This window comes from Mytilus galloprovincialis, chromosome 2, assembly GCF_965363235.1.
Source record: "Mytilus galloprovincialis chromosome 2, xbMytGall1.hap1.1, whole genome shotgun sequence".
Taxonomy (NCBI): Eukaryota; Metazoa; Mollusca; class Bivalvia; order Mytilida; family Mytilidae; genus Mytilus; species Mytilus galloprovincialis.
In genome coordinates this window covers 20417268-20437426 of record NC_134839.1, presented here as the reverse complement: position 1 = coordinate 20437426, position 20159 = coordinate 20417268, and the positions used below count along the sequence as shown (strand labels likewise).

The 20159-nt window shown below is 31.0% G+C and overlaps 1 protein-coding gene across 2 annotated transcripts in view; it reads left to right on the top strand.

The window, feature by feature from the left end:
• LOC143063078 (heparan sulfate 2-O-sulfotransferase 1-like) overlaps positions 1 to 19887 on the top strand; it is a 52882-nt gene extending 32995 nt beyond the window's left edge. For both annotated transcript variants that reach the window (XM_076235012.1, XM_076235013.1), the window contains 4 exons: positions 2914 to 3052; positions 13043 to 13140; positions 13998 to 14155; positions 15073 to 19887. In XM_076235012.1, coding sequence (XP_076091127.1) covers positions 2914 to 3052; positions 13043 to 13140; positions 13998 to 14155; positions 15073 to 15293 — 616 coding nt within the window. In that variant the 3' untranslated portion in view covers positions 15294 to 19887. The remainder of the gene's footprint in view (positions 1 to 2913; positions 3053 to 13042; positions 13141 to 13997; positions 14156 to 15072) is intronic.
• Positions 19888 to 20159: the final 272 nt, after the last annotated feature.

Here is a 20159-nt window from a genome sequence, read left to right as displayed (position 1 = left end):
AAGCAAGAGGTCAACTATATTTGGTATATGGAATGATTGTAAGGTGTACATGTCAGTCTGGCATGTATCATATTCTTCTTGTAGGGTTTATCTGACCTTGACCTCATTGTCGTAGATCTTTGATTATGATCCTTTCAGTGTGCATTCCTGTTTTTTTGGTGCATTCAGATTAAACAAGATGCCTTAGTTTTATGTTGATTAAGATTTAAAATTGCATTTACAATAAGATGAAATTACTCTAATAAAAATGGTTGCATAAAGGCTGTTTTTAAAATGTATTACTTGCCATGAATTTCTGTTTAGAAATACAGTATTATGGAGACAATGGATTTATCTACTTTCTCATGGGAATAAAACTTAGATTTTATTGTAAAACTGTCATTGATTGGTTAATTATTGATTAAGATCCAGATTACAGACTGAAGAAGCGAAGAATTAGAAATTAGTACTGTGAATATTGGCATGGCCTCTATGCCATGGCATTTAATCATAAAAGAAATCATTAATATAAATTGGATAATGAATTTGAAATGCCATAGAATCTTTATACAGTGGTACTTTGGAGGGAAATAAACTGAGTTCATGTATTAACCTTTTATTTTCATCACATGCCTGTTTCTGATTGGTCAGAAGCAACTGTTGTCTTCATGCTTCTGTATTTTGAATTCAGCCTTCAATTCATACATACAGTGACCTGAAGTTGAAGACAAAGTATCTTTGTTTTACAACTAAATACTTTTAATGGAAGAATCCAGAAATGATTTTAGCAAATTCCTGGATCTCAAAGTAAATTGCATTTTCAAGTTGTAATTTAATCTTTATGTTGAACACAATAACCATTTTATGATGCATTATTGTTTTTGCTTGACTTTTTGCCTCTTAGCTAGTACATGTGAAAGAATCATGTGTCAGACAATTGATAGTTCATTGACACCTTTAAGCAGCCTGTAGCTTCTAAGTATGTCACACACGGAAAAATATCGGTCATTTATAAATTTGCCGGACCTTGTAAATACCACAACTGAACACATGTGTAATGATTGATTGATGGTTGCTTAACATCATGTCAGCACAAATAATCTATATAATATCAAGACAATGTAATATACAATAGATATAAGAAGATGTGGTATCATCATCGGTATGAGTGCCAATGAGACAACACTCCATCCAAGTCACAATTTGTGACAGTAAACCATTATAGGTCAAAGTACACTACAGTCTTCAATATGAAGCCTTTGCTCACACTGAACAGCAAGCTATTGAGGGCCCCAAAAATAACATATGTAAAACCATTCAAACAGGAAAACCAATGGTCTAAACTATATAAAAAACAAGAAATGAGAAACACTTGTGAACCACATTAGTAAACAACTACTACATCATATGATTGATTGATTGTGGGTGTCTAACACAACTTTAAGCACATTTGGCTATGTCATAGGGGCCAGTTTTTAATTGAGGAGAAAACTTTCTTGGAGAAAAACTACTGAATTTTGGCAAAAAGATGACTTATTTGACAAATTTTATGTAGACAATACAAAAGATCATAGCTTATGTCAATAAATGAAGATTTGATTAATGAAGATGATTAATACAAGTTATGCTGGTCAATTCTCTGGTCATAAGTCAAGCTAGAAAATTAAATGGTCATTCTTCAATCATACAGTTAATAAAAACCAATCCTGATTTTGTCTGTCTATACCACAAGTGTTGATTATCGTACTACTGACTATTAATGGAGGATTGCTGATCGAATTATGAGCGAGTAGATGACAATACGAATATTGACCCGGCAATTTAATCTTGTTTGCTGTTTGATTAACCGCTAAGTTTTTTTTTCTGCTAGGCAATTATTTTCTATATTCATAAAATGTTGTAATTTTCTACATCAAATATGACTGTATATGTCAGTAAAGATGTATTAACTTCCATATTTTGTAGCTGACTGGGTTAAAGTCTTCTCCTGAGGGAATTCAGTCATTCCCTGTAAATGTTTTATCAATCCATTCTGAGTTCTATTTTATATTGAACATGTAGACTTGATAACCTTTTGTAATTACGGAAATACACATTAGGAGATCAGGTTTGCATACAGAAAATATGTATAAAATTCATATGATAAGAAATTAAACTAAATTAATACCTTAAGCATAAAAAAAGTATCAGCTTGAAAAAAAAAATCATGAATTATTAACAGTTTGTTATAGATAGCCTTAAGTTAAAAAAGATGCAGTTCAAAAAATCCCTCAGGACACAGAGCCTCATGACAAATAGATTAGGTAGAAATCCTCTCTATATATATATATTTGATTGTAAATACATGATTTGTTCTTTGTCTTCTCTTTTAGTTTTATCTCAAATGACACCTTTAAGCAGCCTGTAGCTTCTTAGTAAGTCACACGGAAAAATATCGGTCATTCATACATTTGCAGGACTTTGTAAATACCACAGTACAGTCTTCAACACGGAGCCTTTGCTCACACTGAACAGCAAGCTATTAAGGGCCCCAAAAATGACATATGTAAAACCATTCAAACAGGAAAACCAATGGTCTAATCTATATAAAAAACCAGAAATGAAAAACACTTGTAAACCACATTAGTAAACAACTACTACATCATATGATTGATTGATTGTGGGTGTCTAACACCACTTTAAGCACATTTGGCTATGTCATAGGGGCAACTGTTAATTTAGTACTTTATACTGTTACTAAAGTGTTTAGTGTTATAGACCAAAAATATTACAAATAGAATTAAAAGTAAAAAAAAAAAGTATACTAAAATGTTCTTATTTAACAAGTGTTTCTTTTTTTTGAGATTGCTGAGACAAAAAGATTCATAGGCATCTGTGATTTGTAGTAGAAATCCCAAAGGTTTATAAATCTAAAGTTTACTTTTTTCATTTTAGGTTTGGTGTTGCAAAGAAGCCATTATACATCAACATTGTAAGGAAGCCACTGGATAGATTGGTGTCTTATTATTACTTTGTAAGATATGGGGATGATTTCAGACCAAGTCTGCGGAGAAGAAAAGCAGGAAATACAGAGGTATATTCTAGATATATACCGAGTAAAAAGTTAAACAACAAATATTTTTATTTTTGTGTTTTTAGATTTCAAAAATAAAGTATACTTGTAAACATAACATTATTGGTAAAAAGAAAGTTAACCATAATGCAGTGGAAGTATTCGAAAGTTTTCAAATTTGACAATAAAAACAGAAGGGATAGATCAAAATATTATGACCACAAAGGACTTCATAAAAAGTCAGGGGATATTGTCTCTATTCCTCTTTCAAGACACCAAATAACTTATGAAATTATGTTCTTGATTGAAACAGACCAATACTGATTGCCTCTTTCCCAATGGTCTGATATTTTTGAACTTGTTGAAAACCATATGGTGGCCTATAACTGCTTATATGCATACTACTACCATTTCATTTTAACTCCATTGGGTTGTTGTCTCATTGGCAATCAATCATATCACATTTTCACATTTTCAGATTAATATTTATGACCAAATTAGCATTAAGAGTTTTCATTGTTTGTCCTGTAAGAAGAGTTCAGATTGCTGAGGTTTCTAGTTTCTGTAGGGTTTGGTTAGAACAGGTTTTATTACAAATCTACCTTTAAACAGGAGTATCATTTAAATGTTTTGAATGCATGATGAAAACCACATACATACGGACTTTCAAACAAAATATGAGATTACATGTGAAATGAGGGATTACACAGTGGATATGACTCAAAACCACATAAGTGACCACAAATGACTATTTATGCAACAAAACACATTTACATGCCATAAATGTCTGTACAGGTGTATATTATGTATCAATGTTAGTAGATAAATTGGTAAAGTAATCATTTATGAAATAATTCAGGCTTCTGATAAAGACATCATTGCAAAATAAGTTTGAAAAATAAAGATAAAATTTTGTGGCAAATATCAAAATTTTAGATTTTGTAATGTCTTGTTTGTTATCCAAATACATGTTTTTTAAATTCTTTTCCTCAAAATCTTTTCCTCATAAAAGCTTTTAATGCCCCTGCTGTTACAGAGGAGGCATTAAGTTTTACCCTTGTCTGTCGAAATTGGTTTTCATTCTCTTACTTTACTTTCCCTCAACTTAGTGTTATGAAACTTTAAACAATGCTAATTACCACAAAACACAGATTAAGGTTGAATTTTGTTGGTGTCACTTTTATCTTTCTAGAGTTATTCCCCTTTTAGAAACATCAGTCTTAAGAATTTAGTTTATGTGTATCAAAGACATTATTCATAATATATTTTACTTTATGTAAAACATAAATTTTTCGAGGGTGTTAAATACTGTTTCATTGTATGATTTTACAAATTAATTTTTTTTGTGACGCACGCCACCATGTCAGGTACACCACCCTATTTAAACACCTGTACGTACCTGTCTTCTGCCTACATAGGACACTTCTGATCCTTGTCACAGATAACACCGCCTTGTCATAATACTACTGGGTGATCTAAACTACAATCTTTTTGTCTGTTTTACTTTAAAGAAAAATTTTTGGCTAATGTGCATTTTACATGGTTTACTTGTTAAAGTTAATTTAAAGATCACCGTATATGTTTAAATTTCGGACAAGCTTTTTGAAAATAAGAAGTACCTGTATTTGGAAATAAATATATTTTTCAAAAATATATTTATATTTAGTCCTGATCTTACATGGTGATTCACAAAATCTAACATGAAAATGAAAGCATGTACTGTTTTATGCATAGTTTTCTGGCTTTCTTCAGTGCTTGGTAAAATGCCACATACCATAACAGAATTAGTTTAAAGTCATTGAGAGTTCCCTAAATTATTGTCCTACCCCTAGCCCACTAAATTAGAATTAGATAAGCACTGATAAACCACAGTATGATTGATAAGTAAGAAGTCAGCATATTTCTGTTAAAATGCATATTATTTATGGAAATCAAATCAATGGAGCAAGTTTTATTAATCATAGTTATATATCTCTGATAGGTTGTTCAGATGAACTGCATCTAATAAAATAGATAAATGATTACAAAATTCTAATGTAACATAACTTTTTTATTGACATTTCATATTTATTCTGATTTTTTATTACGCAATATGCACTGAGATATCCAATTCAGCTGTTACCAATTCAAAATATTGACATATATTTAAAAAAAAATGTTTGATTGTATGAAAATTTTTCAACAATTATTGGAAAGCCTCAGGGTAGATATACATGTTAAGAACAATCTGTTTTATAGCATGTCAACCTCTTTAATTTTAAAACTGAATCCCAATTTAAATTCTATACTGCTTGTCTTTGTGCATTGCATCACTGAAAGAACAAAAATCAATGCTTCTGAACCACAGTATGAAGGGCTCAGATAGCAGCCAGAAGGAGCAACAAATGATAAGACACAGCTTTTTGTGTTGAGGCCTTTGGGTAAAAAATATTGAGAACAATCTACCCTGTATTTACTTCTCCAATTAAGGTTTGACCAAAGATTAACACAATATACACAAATAAATATGAAGTATTTTATGTAATAAAATATTGTGCTGATATCCTATCAGACACAAGATGAAACTTGATATAAATCTGCAATAGGCATCTAATTCAAGGGAAGATTATATCTATTCTTAAATATATGTTTTACATTTTAAACACAAATTACATTTATAGATAAAAGCTTGTAACATTAACAAATATTTTTGAAAATGTTATATTATTAGTCTGGTTGAGGTTTTTTTTTATACACCAAAAGCTTTTTCAAACCTTCATAGAATTTTTATACGACCGCAAAATTTGAAAAATTTTTCGTTGTATATTGCTATCACGTTGGCGTCGTCGTCGTCCTCGTCGTCGTCCTCGTCGTCGTCCGAATACTTTTAGTTTTCGCACTCTAACTTTAGTAAAAGTGAATGGAAATCTATGAAATTTTAACACAAGGTTTATGACCACAAAAGGAAGGTTGGTATTGATTTTGGGAGTTTTGGTCCCAACATTTTAGGAATTAGGGGCCAAAAAGGGCCCAAATAAGCATTTTCTTGGTTTTCGCACTACAACTTTAGTTTAAGTTAATAGAAATCTATGAAATTTTGACACAAGGTTTATGACCACAAAAGAACGGTTGGGATTGATTTTGGGAGTTTTGGTTTCAACAGTTTAGGAATTAGGGGCCAAAAAAGGGCCCAAATAAGCATTATTCTTGGTTTTCGCACAATAACTTTAGTTTAAGTAAATAGAAATCAATGAAATTTAAACACAATGTTAATGACTACAAAAGGAAGGTTGGTATTGATTTTGGGAGTTTAGGTCCCAACAGTTGGAATTAGGGGCCAAAAAGGGACCCAAATAAGCATTTTTCTTGGTTTTCGCACCATAACGTTAGTATAAGTAAATAGAAATCTATGAAATTTAAACACAAGGTTTATGACCATAAAAGGAAGGTTGGTATTGATTTTGTGAGTTTTGGTCCCAACAGAATAAGGGGCCCAAAGTGTCCAAAATTAAACTTTGTTTGATTTCATCAAAATTGAATAATTGGGGTTCTTTGATATGCCGAATCTAACTGTCATGACTGTGTATGTAGATTCTTAACTTTTGGTCCCGTTTTCAAATTGGTCTACATTAAGGTCCAAAGGGTCCAAAATTAAACTTAGTTTGATTTTGACAAAAAATGAATCAGTTAGGTTCTTTGATATGCTGAATCTAAAAATGTACTTAGATTCTTGATTATTGGCCCAGTTTTCAAGTTGGTCCAAATCGGGGTCCAAAATTAAACTTTGTTTGATTTCATCAAAAATTGAATAAATGGGGTTCTTTGATATACCAAATCTAACTGTGTATGTAGATTCTTCATTTTTAGCTCACCTGGCCCGAAGGGCCAAGTGAGCTTTTCCCATCACTTGTCGTCTGTCGTCCGTTGTCCGTCGTCCGTCGTCCGTCGTCGTCGTCGTCGTCCGTCGTCGTTAACTTTTACAAAAATCTTCTCCTCTGAAACTACTGGGCCAAATTAAACCAAACTTGGCCACAGTCATCATTGGGGTATCTAGTTTAAAAAATGTGTGGCGTGACCCCGCCAACCAACCAAGATGGCCGCCATGGCTAAAAATAGAACATAGGGGTAAAATGCAGTTTTTGGCTTATAACTCAAAAACCAAAGCATTTAGAGCAAATCTGACACGGGGTAAAATTGTTTATCAGGTCAAAATCTATCTGCCCTCAAATTTTCAGATGAATCCGACAACCCGTTGTTGGGTTGCTGCCCCTGAATTGGTAATTTTAGGGAATTTTTGCTGTTTTTGGTTATTATCTTGAATATTATTATAGATAGAGATAAACTGTAAACAGCAATAATGTTCAGCAAAGTAAGATTTACAAATAAGTCAATGACCGAAATGGTCAGTTGACCCCTTTAGGAGTTATTGCCCTTTATAGTCAATTTTTAACCATTTTTCGTAAATCTTAGTAATCTTTTACAAAAATCTTCTCCTCTGAAACTACTGGGCCAAATTAAACCAAACTTGGCCACAATCATCATTGGGATAGATAGTTTATAAAATGTGTCCGGAGCCCCGCCCAACCAACCAAGATGGCCGCCATGGCTAAAAATAGAACATAGGGGTAAAATGCAGTTTTTGGCTTATAACTCAAAAACCAAAGCATTTAGAGCAAATCTGACATGGGTAAAAGTGTTCATCAGGTCTAGATCTATCTGCCCTGAAATTTTCAGTTGAATCGGACATTCCGTTGTTTGGTTGCTGCCCCTAAATGGTAATTTTAAGGAAATTTTGCTGTTTTTGGTTATTATCTTGAATATTATTATAGATAGAGATAAACTGTAAACAGCAATAATGTTCAGCAAAGTAAGATTTACAAATAAGTCAATGACCGAAATGGTCAGTTGACCCCTTTAGGAGTTATTGCCCTTTATAGTCAATTTTTAACCATTTTTCGTAAATCTTAGTAATCTTTTACAAAAATCTTCTCCTCTGAAACTACTGGGCCAAATTTAACCAAACTTGGCCACAATCATCATTGGGATAGATAGTTTATAAAATGTGTCCGGAGCCCCGCCCAACCAACCAAGATGGCCGCCATGGCTAAAAATAGAACATAGGGGTAAAATGCAGTTTTTGGCTTATAACTCAAAAACCAAAGCATTTAGAGCAAATCTGACATGGGTAAAAGTGTTCATCAGGTCTAGATCTATCTGCCCTGAAATTTTCAGATGAATCGGACATTCCGTTGTTTGGTTGCTGCCCCTAAATGGTAATTTTAAGGAAATTTTGCTGTTTTTGGTTATCTTGAATATTATTATAGATAGAGATAAACTGTAAACAGCAATAATGTTCAGCAAAGTAAGATCTACAAATAAGTCAACATGACCAAAATGGTCAGTTGACCACTTTAGGAGTTATTGCCCTTTATAGTCAATTTTTAACCATTTTTCGTAAATCTTAGTAATCTTTTAGAAAAATCTTCTCCTCTGAAACTACATGGCCAAATTTAACCAAACTTAGCCATAATCATCATTGGGGTATCTAGTTAAAAAAATGTGTCCGGTAACTCGGCCAACAAACCAAGATGGCCGCCATGGCTAAAAATAGAACATGGGGGTAAAATGCAGTTTTTGGCTTACAACTCAAAAACCAAAGCATTAAGAGCAAATCTGACATGGGGTAAAATTGTTGATCAGGTCACGATCTATCTGCCTTGGAATTTTCAGATGAATCTGACAACCTGTTGTAAGGTTGCTGCCCCTGAATTGGTAATTTTGAGGAAATTTTGCTGTTTTTTTTTGTTATTATCTTGAATATTATTATAGATAGAGATAAACTGTAAACAGAAATAATGTACAGCAAAGTAAGAACTAAAAATAAGTCAGTATGACCAAAATAGTCAATTGACCCCCTAAGGAGTTATTGCCCTTCACAGTCAATTTTTAACAATTTTCTTAAAATTTGAAGATTTTCAATAACATTTTCCACAAAAGTACTGTTATAGATAGAGATAATTGTAAGCAGCAAGAATGTTTAGTAAAGTAAGATCTACAAACACATCACCATCACCAAAACACAATTTTGTCATGAATCCATCTCTGTCCATTGTTTAATATTCACATAGACCAAGGTGAGCGACACAGGCTCTTTAGAGCCTCTAGTTGGTCCTGTTTTCAAATTGGTCTACACTAAAGTCCAAAGGGTCCAAAATTAAACATAGTCTGAATTTAACAAAAATTGAAATCTTGGGGTTCTTTGATATGCTGAATCCAAAAATGTACTCAGATTTTTTATTATGGGCCCAGTTTTCAAGTTGGTCCAAATCAGGATCTAAAATTATTATATTAAGTATTGTGCAATAGCAAGTCTTTTCAATTGCACAGTATTGCGCAATGGCAAGAAATATCTAATTGCACAATATTGTGAAATAGCAAATTTTGTTTTAATTAGAGTTATCTTTCTTTGTCCAGAATAGTAAGCAAGAAATATCTAATTGCAAAATATTGTGCAATAGCAAGATTTTTTTTTAATTGGAGTTATCTTTCTTTGTCCAGAATCAACTTAAATCTTTGTTATATACAATATACAATGTATATTCACTTTTTACTACCAACTGATAAATTAAAATAATCTTTACCATTCAGTGATAACAAGCAGTTTTTTTACATCTTAATATTTTATGATGTATTTAAATGAGTAGTTATTGTTGCAAACTCCATTAGAAATTTTAATTGAGATTAGTTTTGGAATAAGGGAAAGGGGGATGTGATTAAAAAAATTGGGTTCAATTTTTCTCATTTGAAATTCATAAATAAAAAAGAAAATTTCTTCAAACATTTTTTTGAGAGGATTAATATTCAACAGCATAGTGAATTGCTCTAAGAGAAAACAAAAATTTTAAGTTCATTAGAACACATTCATTCTGTGTCAGAAACCTATGCTGTGTCAACTATTTAATCACAATCCAAATTTAGAGCTGAATCCAGCTTGAATGTTGTGTCCATACTTGCCCCAACCGTTCAGGGTTCAACCTCTGCGGTCGTATAAAGCTACGCCCTGCGGAGCATCTGGTTTGAACTTTTGACAAGAATTGGTGTCATAAGAAAGTATCCAGAGTAAAATAAGGACAAAGTATATATTTTACTAATAAATAGACAGGCCCTGAATTAAGAACCTTTCACCTTTCTCTTTTACTAACAAATGGATTAGGTTTTGGCAGTCAACATAACAGTTTTACATTGCAGGCCAGACACAGAGTTTGACTTATCCCTGAACAATTTTTTTTAAGGAATGATGTTTTTTTGTGAGGTTCTTAATTCAGGGACTGTATATTTAAAGAAAAAAAATCTTTGAATGGCCTTCTAAAATTGTTCCTGATATGCTGAAGACCATGAAAAATTTATTTTTATAATCTGTTTTGTTATTTCTGATCCAAATAACAGGAAAATAAATTAGATTGTAGCTGGTAGGATAGGTTACTTTTTCAAGATGTTAAACCTGATAGTAAGATAACCTTATACTAGTGACCTTGAAATTAGATAATTTTATTTGAAATACCAAGTACTTAGAAAGAATTTATTGTCATCATTTCAGGAGTATCATATGGTAATAAATAATTGAAATTTTAACTTAACTAGAGGCTCACTGGAGCATTTAAATACCTCAGTCATTCATAAATGATTTGCCAAAAGACCTTAGTTTGGTGTCAGGTCTCAAAATTATTCTTCTAAACTTTAAAAAGGCTCTTAAAAAAGTGTCATCTTGATTGTAAAGATATTTTCATTGATATCGGTAATTAATGATGTCCTGATGAGGAAGGAGAGAAGAAATGAAGGATTTAAAGTTATAAGTGATAATTAAGTGCTTATTTGCTAACAGTTTAATAATGGGAAGGTTAATCTGTCCTTTAGTAAAGCAAATATTATCTTTGGAAAGTCAAGGAGACATTTGAGAGGACAGAATCATGTAATTTTCAAGCTTTTAGCCATGAGTTTCAATATTTTGGCTAGTATTGTAGGGAGATCTTTGAAGCATAATATTCTCACTGATCATGCTGATGTGGTCTGATTATCTTAGCAATCTATTTAGTAATTAATGGAATGATTTTTATAGAGTAAAGTTATTAACACACACTTAAGATACATATTTCACCCAGATGTTATCTATCATATGTAAACAAAAACTAATTAGTAAGTTATTAATATAATGCATGTTTATTTCACTGATATCTTTTGATTAGAGTGTTTTCTGTTGTTTTTATCAGTGATGTTTCTTTTTTATATTCATAACTTGGTAATTAGATAGATTGTGATATGAAGTGTAAATTAGTAACTAGATACATTGTAATTACTTAGGATTCAATGTATCCGAAGTGGAGAAAAATTTAAAATGGTTGAGAATGATTAAATATGAGGGAGAATAATTAACAAAGAAAGTTCAAGTATAGAGTTATCCTCCTTTAATTTTTACTTTCTATGAATATAGTTCTTCCTATTTCCCCTATTTCTTCTGTGTATATAGAGGAATCCTCATGTCCATCCCTTGGATTCCCTCCCTGTATTTGTCTTTCTGTCCCCCTGTCTGTCACACTTTTTGTTTGTAGATTTTTTAAAGAGAGATAAGTGTCCAAATTGTTGAGTCAAATTATGTTAGAATGATTCTGTTTAACTTCTAATATACAACCCTGTCCAAAACGATAGTTAGGTTTTTACAGTTGGAATAATAAATGTTTAAGGGCACCAACCCCGTTTCATCAACCAGTATGTAAAACCCCATTTTCCAACAAATGAGCACAATCATGATTAGGAATGATTTATTTAAATTATTGCCAAAAATATGTTCAGACTGCACTACGATGTAACTTCAAATAATCTGCAAAATTGGACCTTTTGTTTTTAGCCAATGTGACAATTAGAAAATTCACTATCTCATTAAAATGTAATGTATCAAAAGGCATCTGAGAAAGGTCTATAATTGTAATGTACTAGACTTACTGGTAATGTACCCAAGTACCAGGCTTACTAGGTATGTCATGTTGATTAAGAGATCAGTCAGTAACATTTTGTAATATGTAAAAACACTTACTAACTGTAATTACAGTAATTAGTAGTTTACTTTTCCATAGCTTTGAAGTAAGTTATCAATTAGATATATGTGTAGGATAAATGTCAAAGATACGATTGTCTGGTGCTAGGATGAATGATGAAACTGTAAAACACAGAAAATTTTCATTGTTTGTTTATTTGTATTCATTGACAGTCTTCTGCATTGTTTGGTTATATATGCTATGTTGTATTTGTTGATTGCCTTTTGTCAATACAAACATCACTAGGATTATAGTTTGCTGTAAAGATGATAAAAATAGTTGTTCTTTCAATTTGCCTTGCAACAATCTGTTGTTACTCAGTGCAAAATGTGATTCAAACCCATATGTACAAAAAATGTTTGGTTCTGATGTCCTTGAAAAATGTGTTTTCTTTACAAAGTAGTAGCATAGCTGTGAGTTACCAATATTTTTAATTTGTTAAATCTGATTAAAACCTTACAAGAAATAAAGATATTAAACACATTCAGACCTGCTGATGCTCATTTAAACAGAGTTCCAATTAGGACAAAGAAAAATACATGAAAGCATTAAGAGTAAAAGGTTTCCAGAAATAAAGAAATTATTTCAGACATGCGGTGCATTTCCTCAGAAAGAATTGAACATGAAATTGTATCTTAGTTATAAAGGATTTTAAAGGCTGTTGGCTTCCATTGTAATTTTCTATATCTGACTAAAAAAAAATGTACAATTTGAATTTGCTGTTGTTTGTACAAAGCCAAGTTGATGTGAAATGTGGTTTATACTGGACATATATATATGCTGAACAATTGAACCTCTGACCCTGTAATAAGACCATTGAGGTAGTTGACCAGCCTACTAGACTGCTAGTATATTGAGCCACCAAGGCTCTGTTAAGAGTATGGTTATATATTCTAATTAATTATTTATTGTATTATATTTTTTTGTTTTTTTATCTTTTCAGACCTTTGATGAATGTGTAGCCAAGGGAGGTAATGACTGTGATCCTGTACATTTATGGTTACAAATACCCTTCTTCTGTGGTCAGGATGCTGAATGTTGGTAGGTAACACATGTAATTACTATAAATTCATAGAGTTTTAGTGATGTTTCTATTGATTAAAAAATTTGACAATATTAGGTCATCCTGATTCCTTAAAACTGCCTTCCAAGTTCTGTCACTTATTAAAGAGTAAAGACATCTGAAAAAAGTACATGTATACATTATCATACCTATCTCACAGAAGATGCTGTTCTAATGGAGGTTAGAAGTACATCTATAGTGTTGTCTTCATTTTACTATGATAGATATAAGAAGATGTTGTATGAGTGCCAATGAGACAACTCTCCATCCAAGTCACAATTTGTAAAAGAAAAAACATTATAGGTCAAAGTGCGGTCTTTAACATGGAGCCTTGGCAAACAGCAAGCTCTTAAGTGAAAAAAAGTGTCTTATGTATAAAAAAAAATGAGAAACAAGATGAGAGTGCTTGTATGAAACCTAGGTCTCTTACTTACTTTTGTCATAGAAATAATGGGTGTGTTTATCAGTCTTGTAAGTGTTCTCATGCATACAATTCTTCCAAAATGTTTATAAAATTAAATCAAAAGTTTATATCAGCAATTTTTGGGGTGAGTTAAAAAATTAGCACTACTGCTTCAATTTATTTCTCTTTGAAATGTAATTTATGTTAGACAATGAATTAGCATTTCTTTTTGAATATTTATAGAGAGTTCAGACCAACTATTTTATAGGAGTTATGGCCCTTTGAAATGAAAATTATATGGAAAATAACATTATTAGTGATCTTATGCTTTCATTTGTTGTAAGATATTTATATAAAAGAGATCCCAACAACTGATCTTTTATTTTGTTGATTCTTGAACATTCAAATAAAATGTATAACATTTTTTCCCAGGAATCCTGGAAGTAGCTGGGCTCTAGAGAGAGCAAAATACAATATACTCCAAAATTATCTAGTCGTAGGTGTAACAGAACAGTTAGGGGATTTTATTGCTGTCATTGAAGCCACATTACCTCGTTTCTTTAGGGGAGCTGTAGCATTATTTAACGAAGGTAAGTTAGGTGACTTTATTGCTGTCATTGAAGCCACATTACCTCGTTTCTTTAGGGGAGTTGTAGCATTATTTAACGAAGGTAAGTTAGGTGATTTTATTGCTGTCATTGAAGCCACATTACCTTGTTTCTTGTGTGGAGCTGTAGCATTATTTAATGAAGGTAAGCAATCAGATTTCAAAGCTTAGCTTTTTTAAAAAACAATCACAATTCTAGGCATTGACTTTATACTATAGTTTTGTACGGTGTATCATTTAGTTGCCAAAATTGGTAGAAAGTTTTTCTGCGGTATCGGAAATCATTTTAGGGTAAAATATAAGCAATACTTTTGATTAAAAGAAATATGCAAATCGATGTTTTCCTTGGGGCTGATATTACAATGTTGTCTAAAAACATTGAGGTATTTTAGTCATTTTTCAATTGGTTGTCCACATGGTTTTTTATGCCTTAGGGAATGGTGCAATAAGTTTTACCCTTGACTGTCCATCCTTCCATCCTTTTTATGTCCCATTTGGTTTCTGCACTTCAAGTGAGTTTGCCTCTTCCAAATTTTATGAAACTGATACACAATGTTTATGAACCACAACAAGCAAACAAAGTTATTAAATCAGTGAGTCATTTACTGTTCTAGAGTTATGGCCCTTTTTAACTTGGAAAATTGGCAAGCTCTAGCGAGGTCATTTGTGTCCATAGACACATTCTTTCTTTATTTATCTGTATAACTTGACTTTTTAATCCTTTCAAAATTTCCAACAAGGATGTGAACTATTAAATTGAGGTATACATTTTAATAGTTTTGTTAAAGTGGATTGTACATTTATACTTCTAAAGTATATGATACTAAGGTTGAAACAGTAAGCCAGAGTTATTTTTATGAAATAGATTATTGGTGTATTAAGCTGTTTTTTCTTTTGCAGGACGAAAGTCTCATCTTAGAAAAACTTCTCATAAAATTCCACCAAAGCCAGAGACAGTAAAAAGGCTTCAAAGTACACAAGTGTGGAAAATGGAACAAGCTTTTTATGAGTTTGTACAGGAGCATTTTGAATTTACAAAGAACCAAATATTTGAAATAGTTGACGGTGCTTATGTTGAGAAAGGAAATCTTTTTCATTATGAGAAAATACGGCCAAGATGAGAATGTATATAATTTGAATATATGATTGTTTACAAGAATATATCTTACAATTGAAAACATGTAAACTTTTTTATAATTATAGTAAATCAAGAATATTCCTATATTTTTATCCCTTTTTGCAAACATATTCAGTTGTTCAAATTTACTTTATATTTTATATTTTTTCAATCATTTAACCTGGAAACAGATTTTTTGTTTAGAAGAAACAATTGACAAGAAAAATATTAAAATTAGTCTGCCCTCTGCAATTATATATATATAAAAAAAAAAATCACAAAAAAAATCTTGCATTAAAAAGTGTTACAAATTAAAAGATTAAAATGACTTTTGATAGAACTAAATGCCCATAAAGTCCATTAATTTTGTAAATAAGATGTTGGGCTATATATTAAAATAATGAAAAACATGTTTGTTAAATTTTATCAGTACAATTTATTTATTGGCAAGTACCTGATTGTATTAACATAAAGTTATTAGTTCTAAGCTTCCATGCTGGCTATGAGAGCTAAATTTTCATAATAATTGAATTACCTAACAGTTTTTCAGGTTTGATTTACATACTTCCTGCAATGAAAAGGAGATTATCTAAATTAGTTTATCAGTTTTAATTACTAGACATATTCTTGCTGATTAATAATCTCAGGTTGTTACGTTCAGTTCACTTATCTCGATGATAGGTCAAAACTTTAACAAAAACAATGTTTAGGGATATGTTATATAACAAGAAAAAAATAAAAAAATAAAATTTTACAGAGAGGAACAGGTTTAAGATGAAGTGTTTGCACAGGGCTGTTTTTGGTCTGAATATGACAGGCTGATTATGTGTACAGAAAACATATTTAAATGATTAATTTATAAAGTGATAATATGTCTTTTCTTTCATTTATCGTATCTTCTGATTGTAAAATGAATTTTCCAGAAGATATTCAACTTTTTTGGTATTGAATAGAATTGCAGAGGGTAGATATGCCCTACTATTTTTGACTAAGTAGGACACTGAACTCTTAACAGATAAACAACTTCTGTGGCCTTACTTTCACCATACTCTACTGGACAGACTAGGAAACTAAACACTTAACAAATAAACAACTTTCCATGGCCTTACTTTCACCATACTCTACTTGATAGACTAGGAAACTGAACCCTTAACAGATAAACAACTTTCCATGGCCTTACTTTCACCATACTCTACTTGATAGACTAGGAAACTGAACCCTTAACAGATAAACAACTTTCCATGGCCTTACTTTCACCACATTCTACAATGTACTGATAACATTGAGTCAATAGCCTTCAAACATGATCAAATCTCATGGTTTACCAAAGTTTGACAAAAGTTTTACTAAAGCAAGCTGCATAAACATATTTGTTTAAATGACTGTGATGTTCCTTCAAATTGTCACTACAATATATCAGCTTGTTTTATATTATATTTTTTTCAAAAAAACTAAAACAACGGTATGATACAAGCATAGACCTTAGGCATTGGAATTTGATGCTGTCATCTGGGTATTGACAAATGATAACTGTAGATTGTTTGGTGTGTTTCCCTGAAGAGAGGCTCATATGAAATTATTGTAGATTTTATTTAATATATTGATGTCATTGAATCTTTTTATATACCTTATAGGTAAATAATTTAAGATGTCCTGTATATTGTATTTACAAATGGTCTAAAAATGCCATACAAAGGTTATTATCAGGTTTCAAATTAGCTTGTTTATGTGCCTCCACTTTCGTTTCCTCTTATAATCAGTGTATTATATTTTCAAAATCATTCAACTACGTAAAAATGTGCTCAGTTTTGCTTTTGAGATATTTTAATTATATAAAATTGTCAGTTATATTATCTGCCGCACTCAGAAAGGAATTGGATAAAAGTTTTCTTTTTTTTGTATCATTTCATTTCAAACAGCATTGTACATCAGTGTAAAAATTCATGTTTTATTTTTTTTGGTGAAAAATCAATCAAACATATATTATATAATTCATAGTTATTTAGCATTATTTTGTTGAGGCATTGTACCACCTTATTATTACATGTAGATAGTGATTTTGTTAAGTGTAGATTTATTTATTTTCTTGTTAGGAAATTTTCATTGATTAAGTGAAATTATTTTAAATCTGCAGTTGAACTGAATGTTAGAGAAATTATGAATAGAATATAAGCAATATAAAAAAGTAGATTGGTATAGGTTACAATACACCATTAGATTTTATGGGCGCAGCCATTTTATGAGCATAACATGGTATTCAGAATTAAGAGTATGGCTAATCCTGATTGGTCGATATGTGCGCCCGTTATTTTTTATTATTAGAGACTTCGTGCACTCTGCTTTATACAAAAGGCAAAATAAAAGTTATTCCGTAGCCCTAAAGGCACTGAGATGACTTTTCAACGCTAGGACAAGACATGTATTTTAAGGGCAAAATTGATAGGCATGGGAGATAAGTACAAAATACGCTAAGAAAAACAACGCAAACCTATATTTTTTGGACCAAAAAATACTGTCCTAATAACTTTTCTTTGATTCTAGCAAGGTTTCGTTAAGAAAATCAACTTTCTAAAGTCTGCATCTCGAAAAAGGCTACCATTGTCGCCTATGGGGAAATTAACTGTTTATTTCAATCTTTAACATAAATGTTTCATTATAATACTTTATTTTGATTGGCTAACAGCAATCTCGTGTCATATTGAAATTAACATTAATTTCAAAATAAAATATAACATTCATGATAACACGAGCTTTAGCGCTTCATACAAAATGTACTTCAGTCAACGCTTTTACAACCCTATAAATTTACAAAAAGAAACATTCAATACTTATAATTACATTTTTTTGCTAGAATCATGAAAACATGATGTCTATCAAGTTCTTTTATTTACCTGTGCACTTAATTGCAAAAGCTTGTGTTATCATGATGATTTTTTTCTGATAAAAGAAAGATAACTCTAGTTCAAAAATAGTTGAAATGCAAATTAAGTATATGTTATCATACAAGTTGTATTGAAACCTCTATTAAAATGTTTTCAACACATGGAAGTAGTCTAACCTAAGCATTATTGTGACATTGGATATGTATAGGAAAATTCATGAATGTGAAAGTGGTCTCTAGATTTTACTTTATAATCACTCAGCTGTAATGGCCACATAAATTACACCATTAGTATCATTAAATTTATTTTCTCTGATTTTCTATTTCAAGTAGTGTAGAACTGGTGTATGTTTTTAGCCAAAATAAGACTTGCCTTTTTTACGTGCCATATGTAAAAAATAAAAAAATTGTATAGTCATTTTATTGTACAGTGTATCTTCTTTGGTAACAGGTATTACTTTTTATTTGTAAATTTTTTAAATGTCTACTAATGATTATTGTCAGCATGTGAACATAATGATTAGATACATGTAATTATGTATATCATACTGAATTGTAACATACATTTTTTGTAGATATTTACATAATACACTTAACACTTGTAATGTATTTTTAAATTAAAACAAAAACAACCTTTAGTTCAATCTAAGTCAAAATTAGGTCTTTTTTAGCTGGCTTCAGAAGTATGAAGTATTCTTTTAATGTATATTTAATGTTAACTGTCTATAGATTTAGAAAAGTGCATTAAATAATGCATGATTTTATAAACATATGAAAAGTTAAATGCAAGAAATTAGGCGAATGTGAACATTTTCTATACACCCATTGTTATACCTCACATCTCTTTTTAACTGTAAATTAAAGATAAAAAGCAGTGCATTTAGTTTAGTAGTTGTTAAAGTGGAACAAAATTTAAGATTAATTCATGCAATTTCAACAAAATGCCAAAAACAAATTAAAAATGTCAGTTTTAATTTTGTCAAAATCTATCTCTGCTGTAATTTTTATGACAATGAAAAACATCTGAAAAATTTCTGAAATTACAGTTTTCATATTGGAAAGTTTAACTATTTTTCATTAACATTGTATTGCCCTCAATTTCCTACAAAATACATCAGTATAAAAAAGTAGTTTAAATACACTTAACGATGTTTTCTATGTTGGATATAAACTTCTTACATTTTTTTTTATATCTATTGATAAATAGTGTGTATAATTTAAATGATAACTGTATATAACTCTTCATCTTCGCTAGTTTAGAATTACGATCAAGTCTTCTCTTTGCCTCACCAGAGAGGAGGGAATGGATCTTAACTCTTGCCTAGCTAGACAGAATGAGACTAGATTGTTATCATTGTGTCACCTGAAAGGAATGGACTGGTTTGTATCTTTGCCTCACCAGAGGGGAGGGGACTAAATCATATTTTTGCCTCACCATAGAGGAGGGGACTAGATCCTTAGCTAGCGAAGATGATAACTCTTGTTTTAAATGATGAATGGAAGTATGCATAAAGAATATGAAAATAAGGAAATATATAATGGATAATTGAAGTCAGTTGATCCTGACGTCTAGAATGTATGTGATGGTTGTTGTATGCACTAGTATGTATACATAGGTTGTGATTTAATTTATGTCATTTTTGGGGAACAAGAACAAGATGTAAAAAGTTTGTTGTATTGTTATGAATGAAGTGTGCAATAAACTTGATAAAAACTGTTGGTTTCTTTTTTTTTAAATCAAAGTCATATGCATAAAAAAGTCAGTAGTGGTTCAACTTAAATGAAAAATTATAGTTTAACAAACAGCCTTCAACAAAATTCATTAATGACCAAAAATTTCTTCAAGATGTGAAAGGAGTTTAATCACAGACAAGGTTCCTATCTTGATAATGGGCACTAACAATTGATAGATTTAATTTGTATTTTGGGTTTTTATCCCTCCTAATCTGGTTCAGTAGACCAACAAACCATAAATTCAGTGAAAAGCAC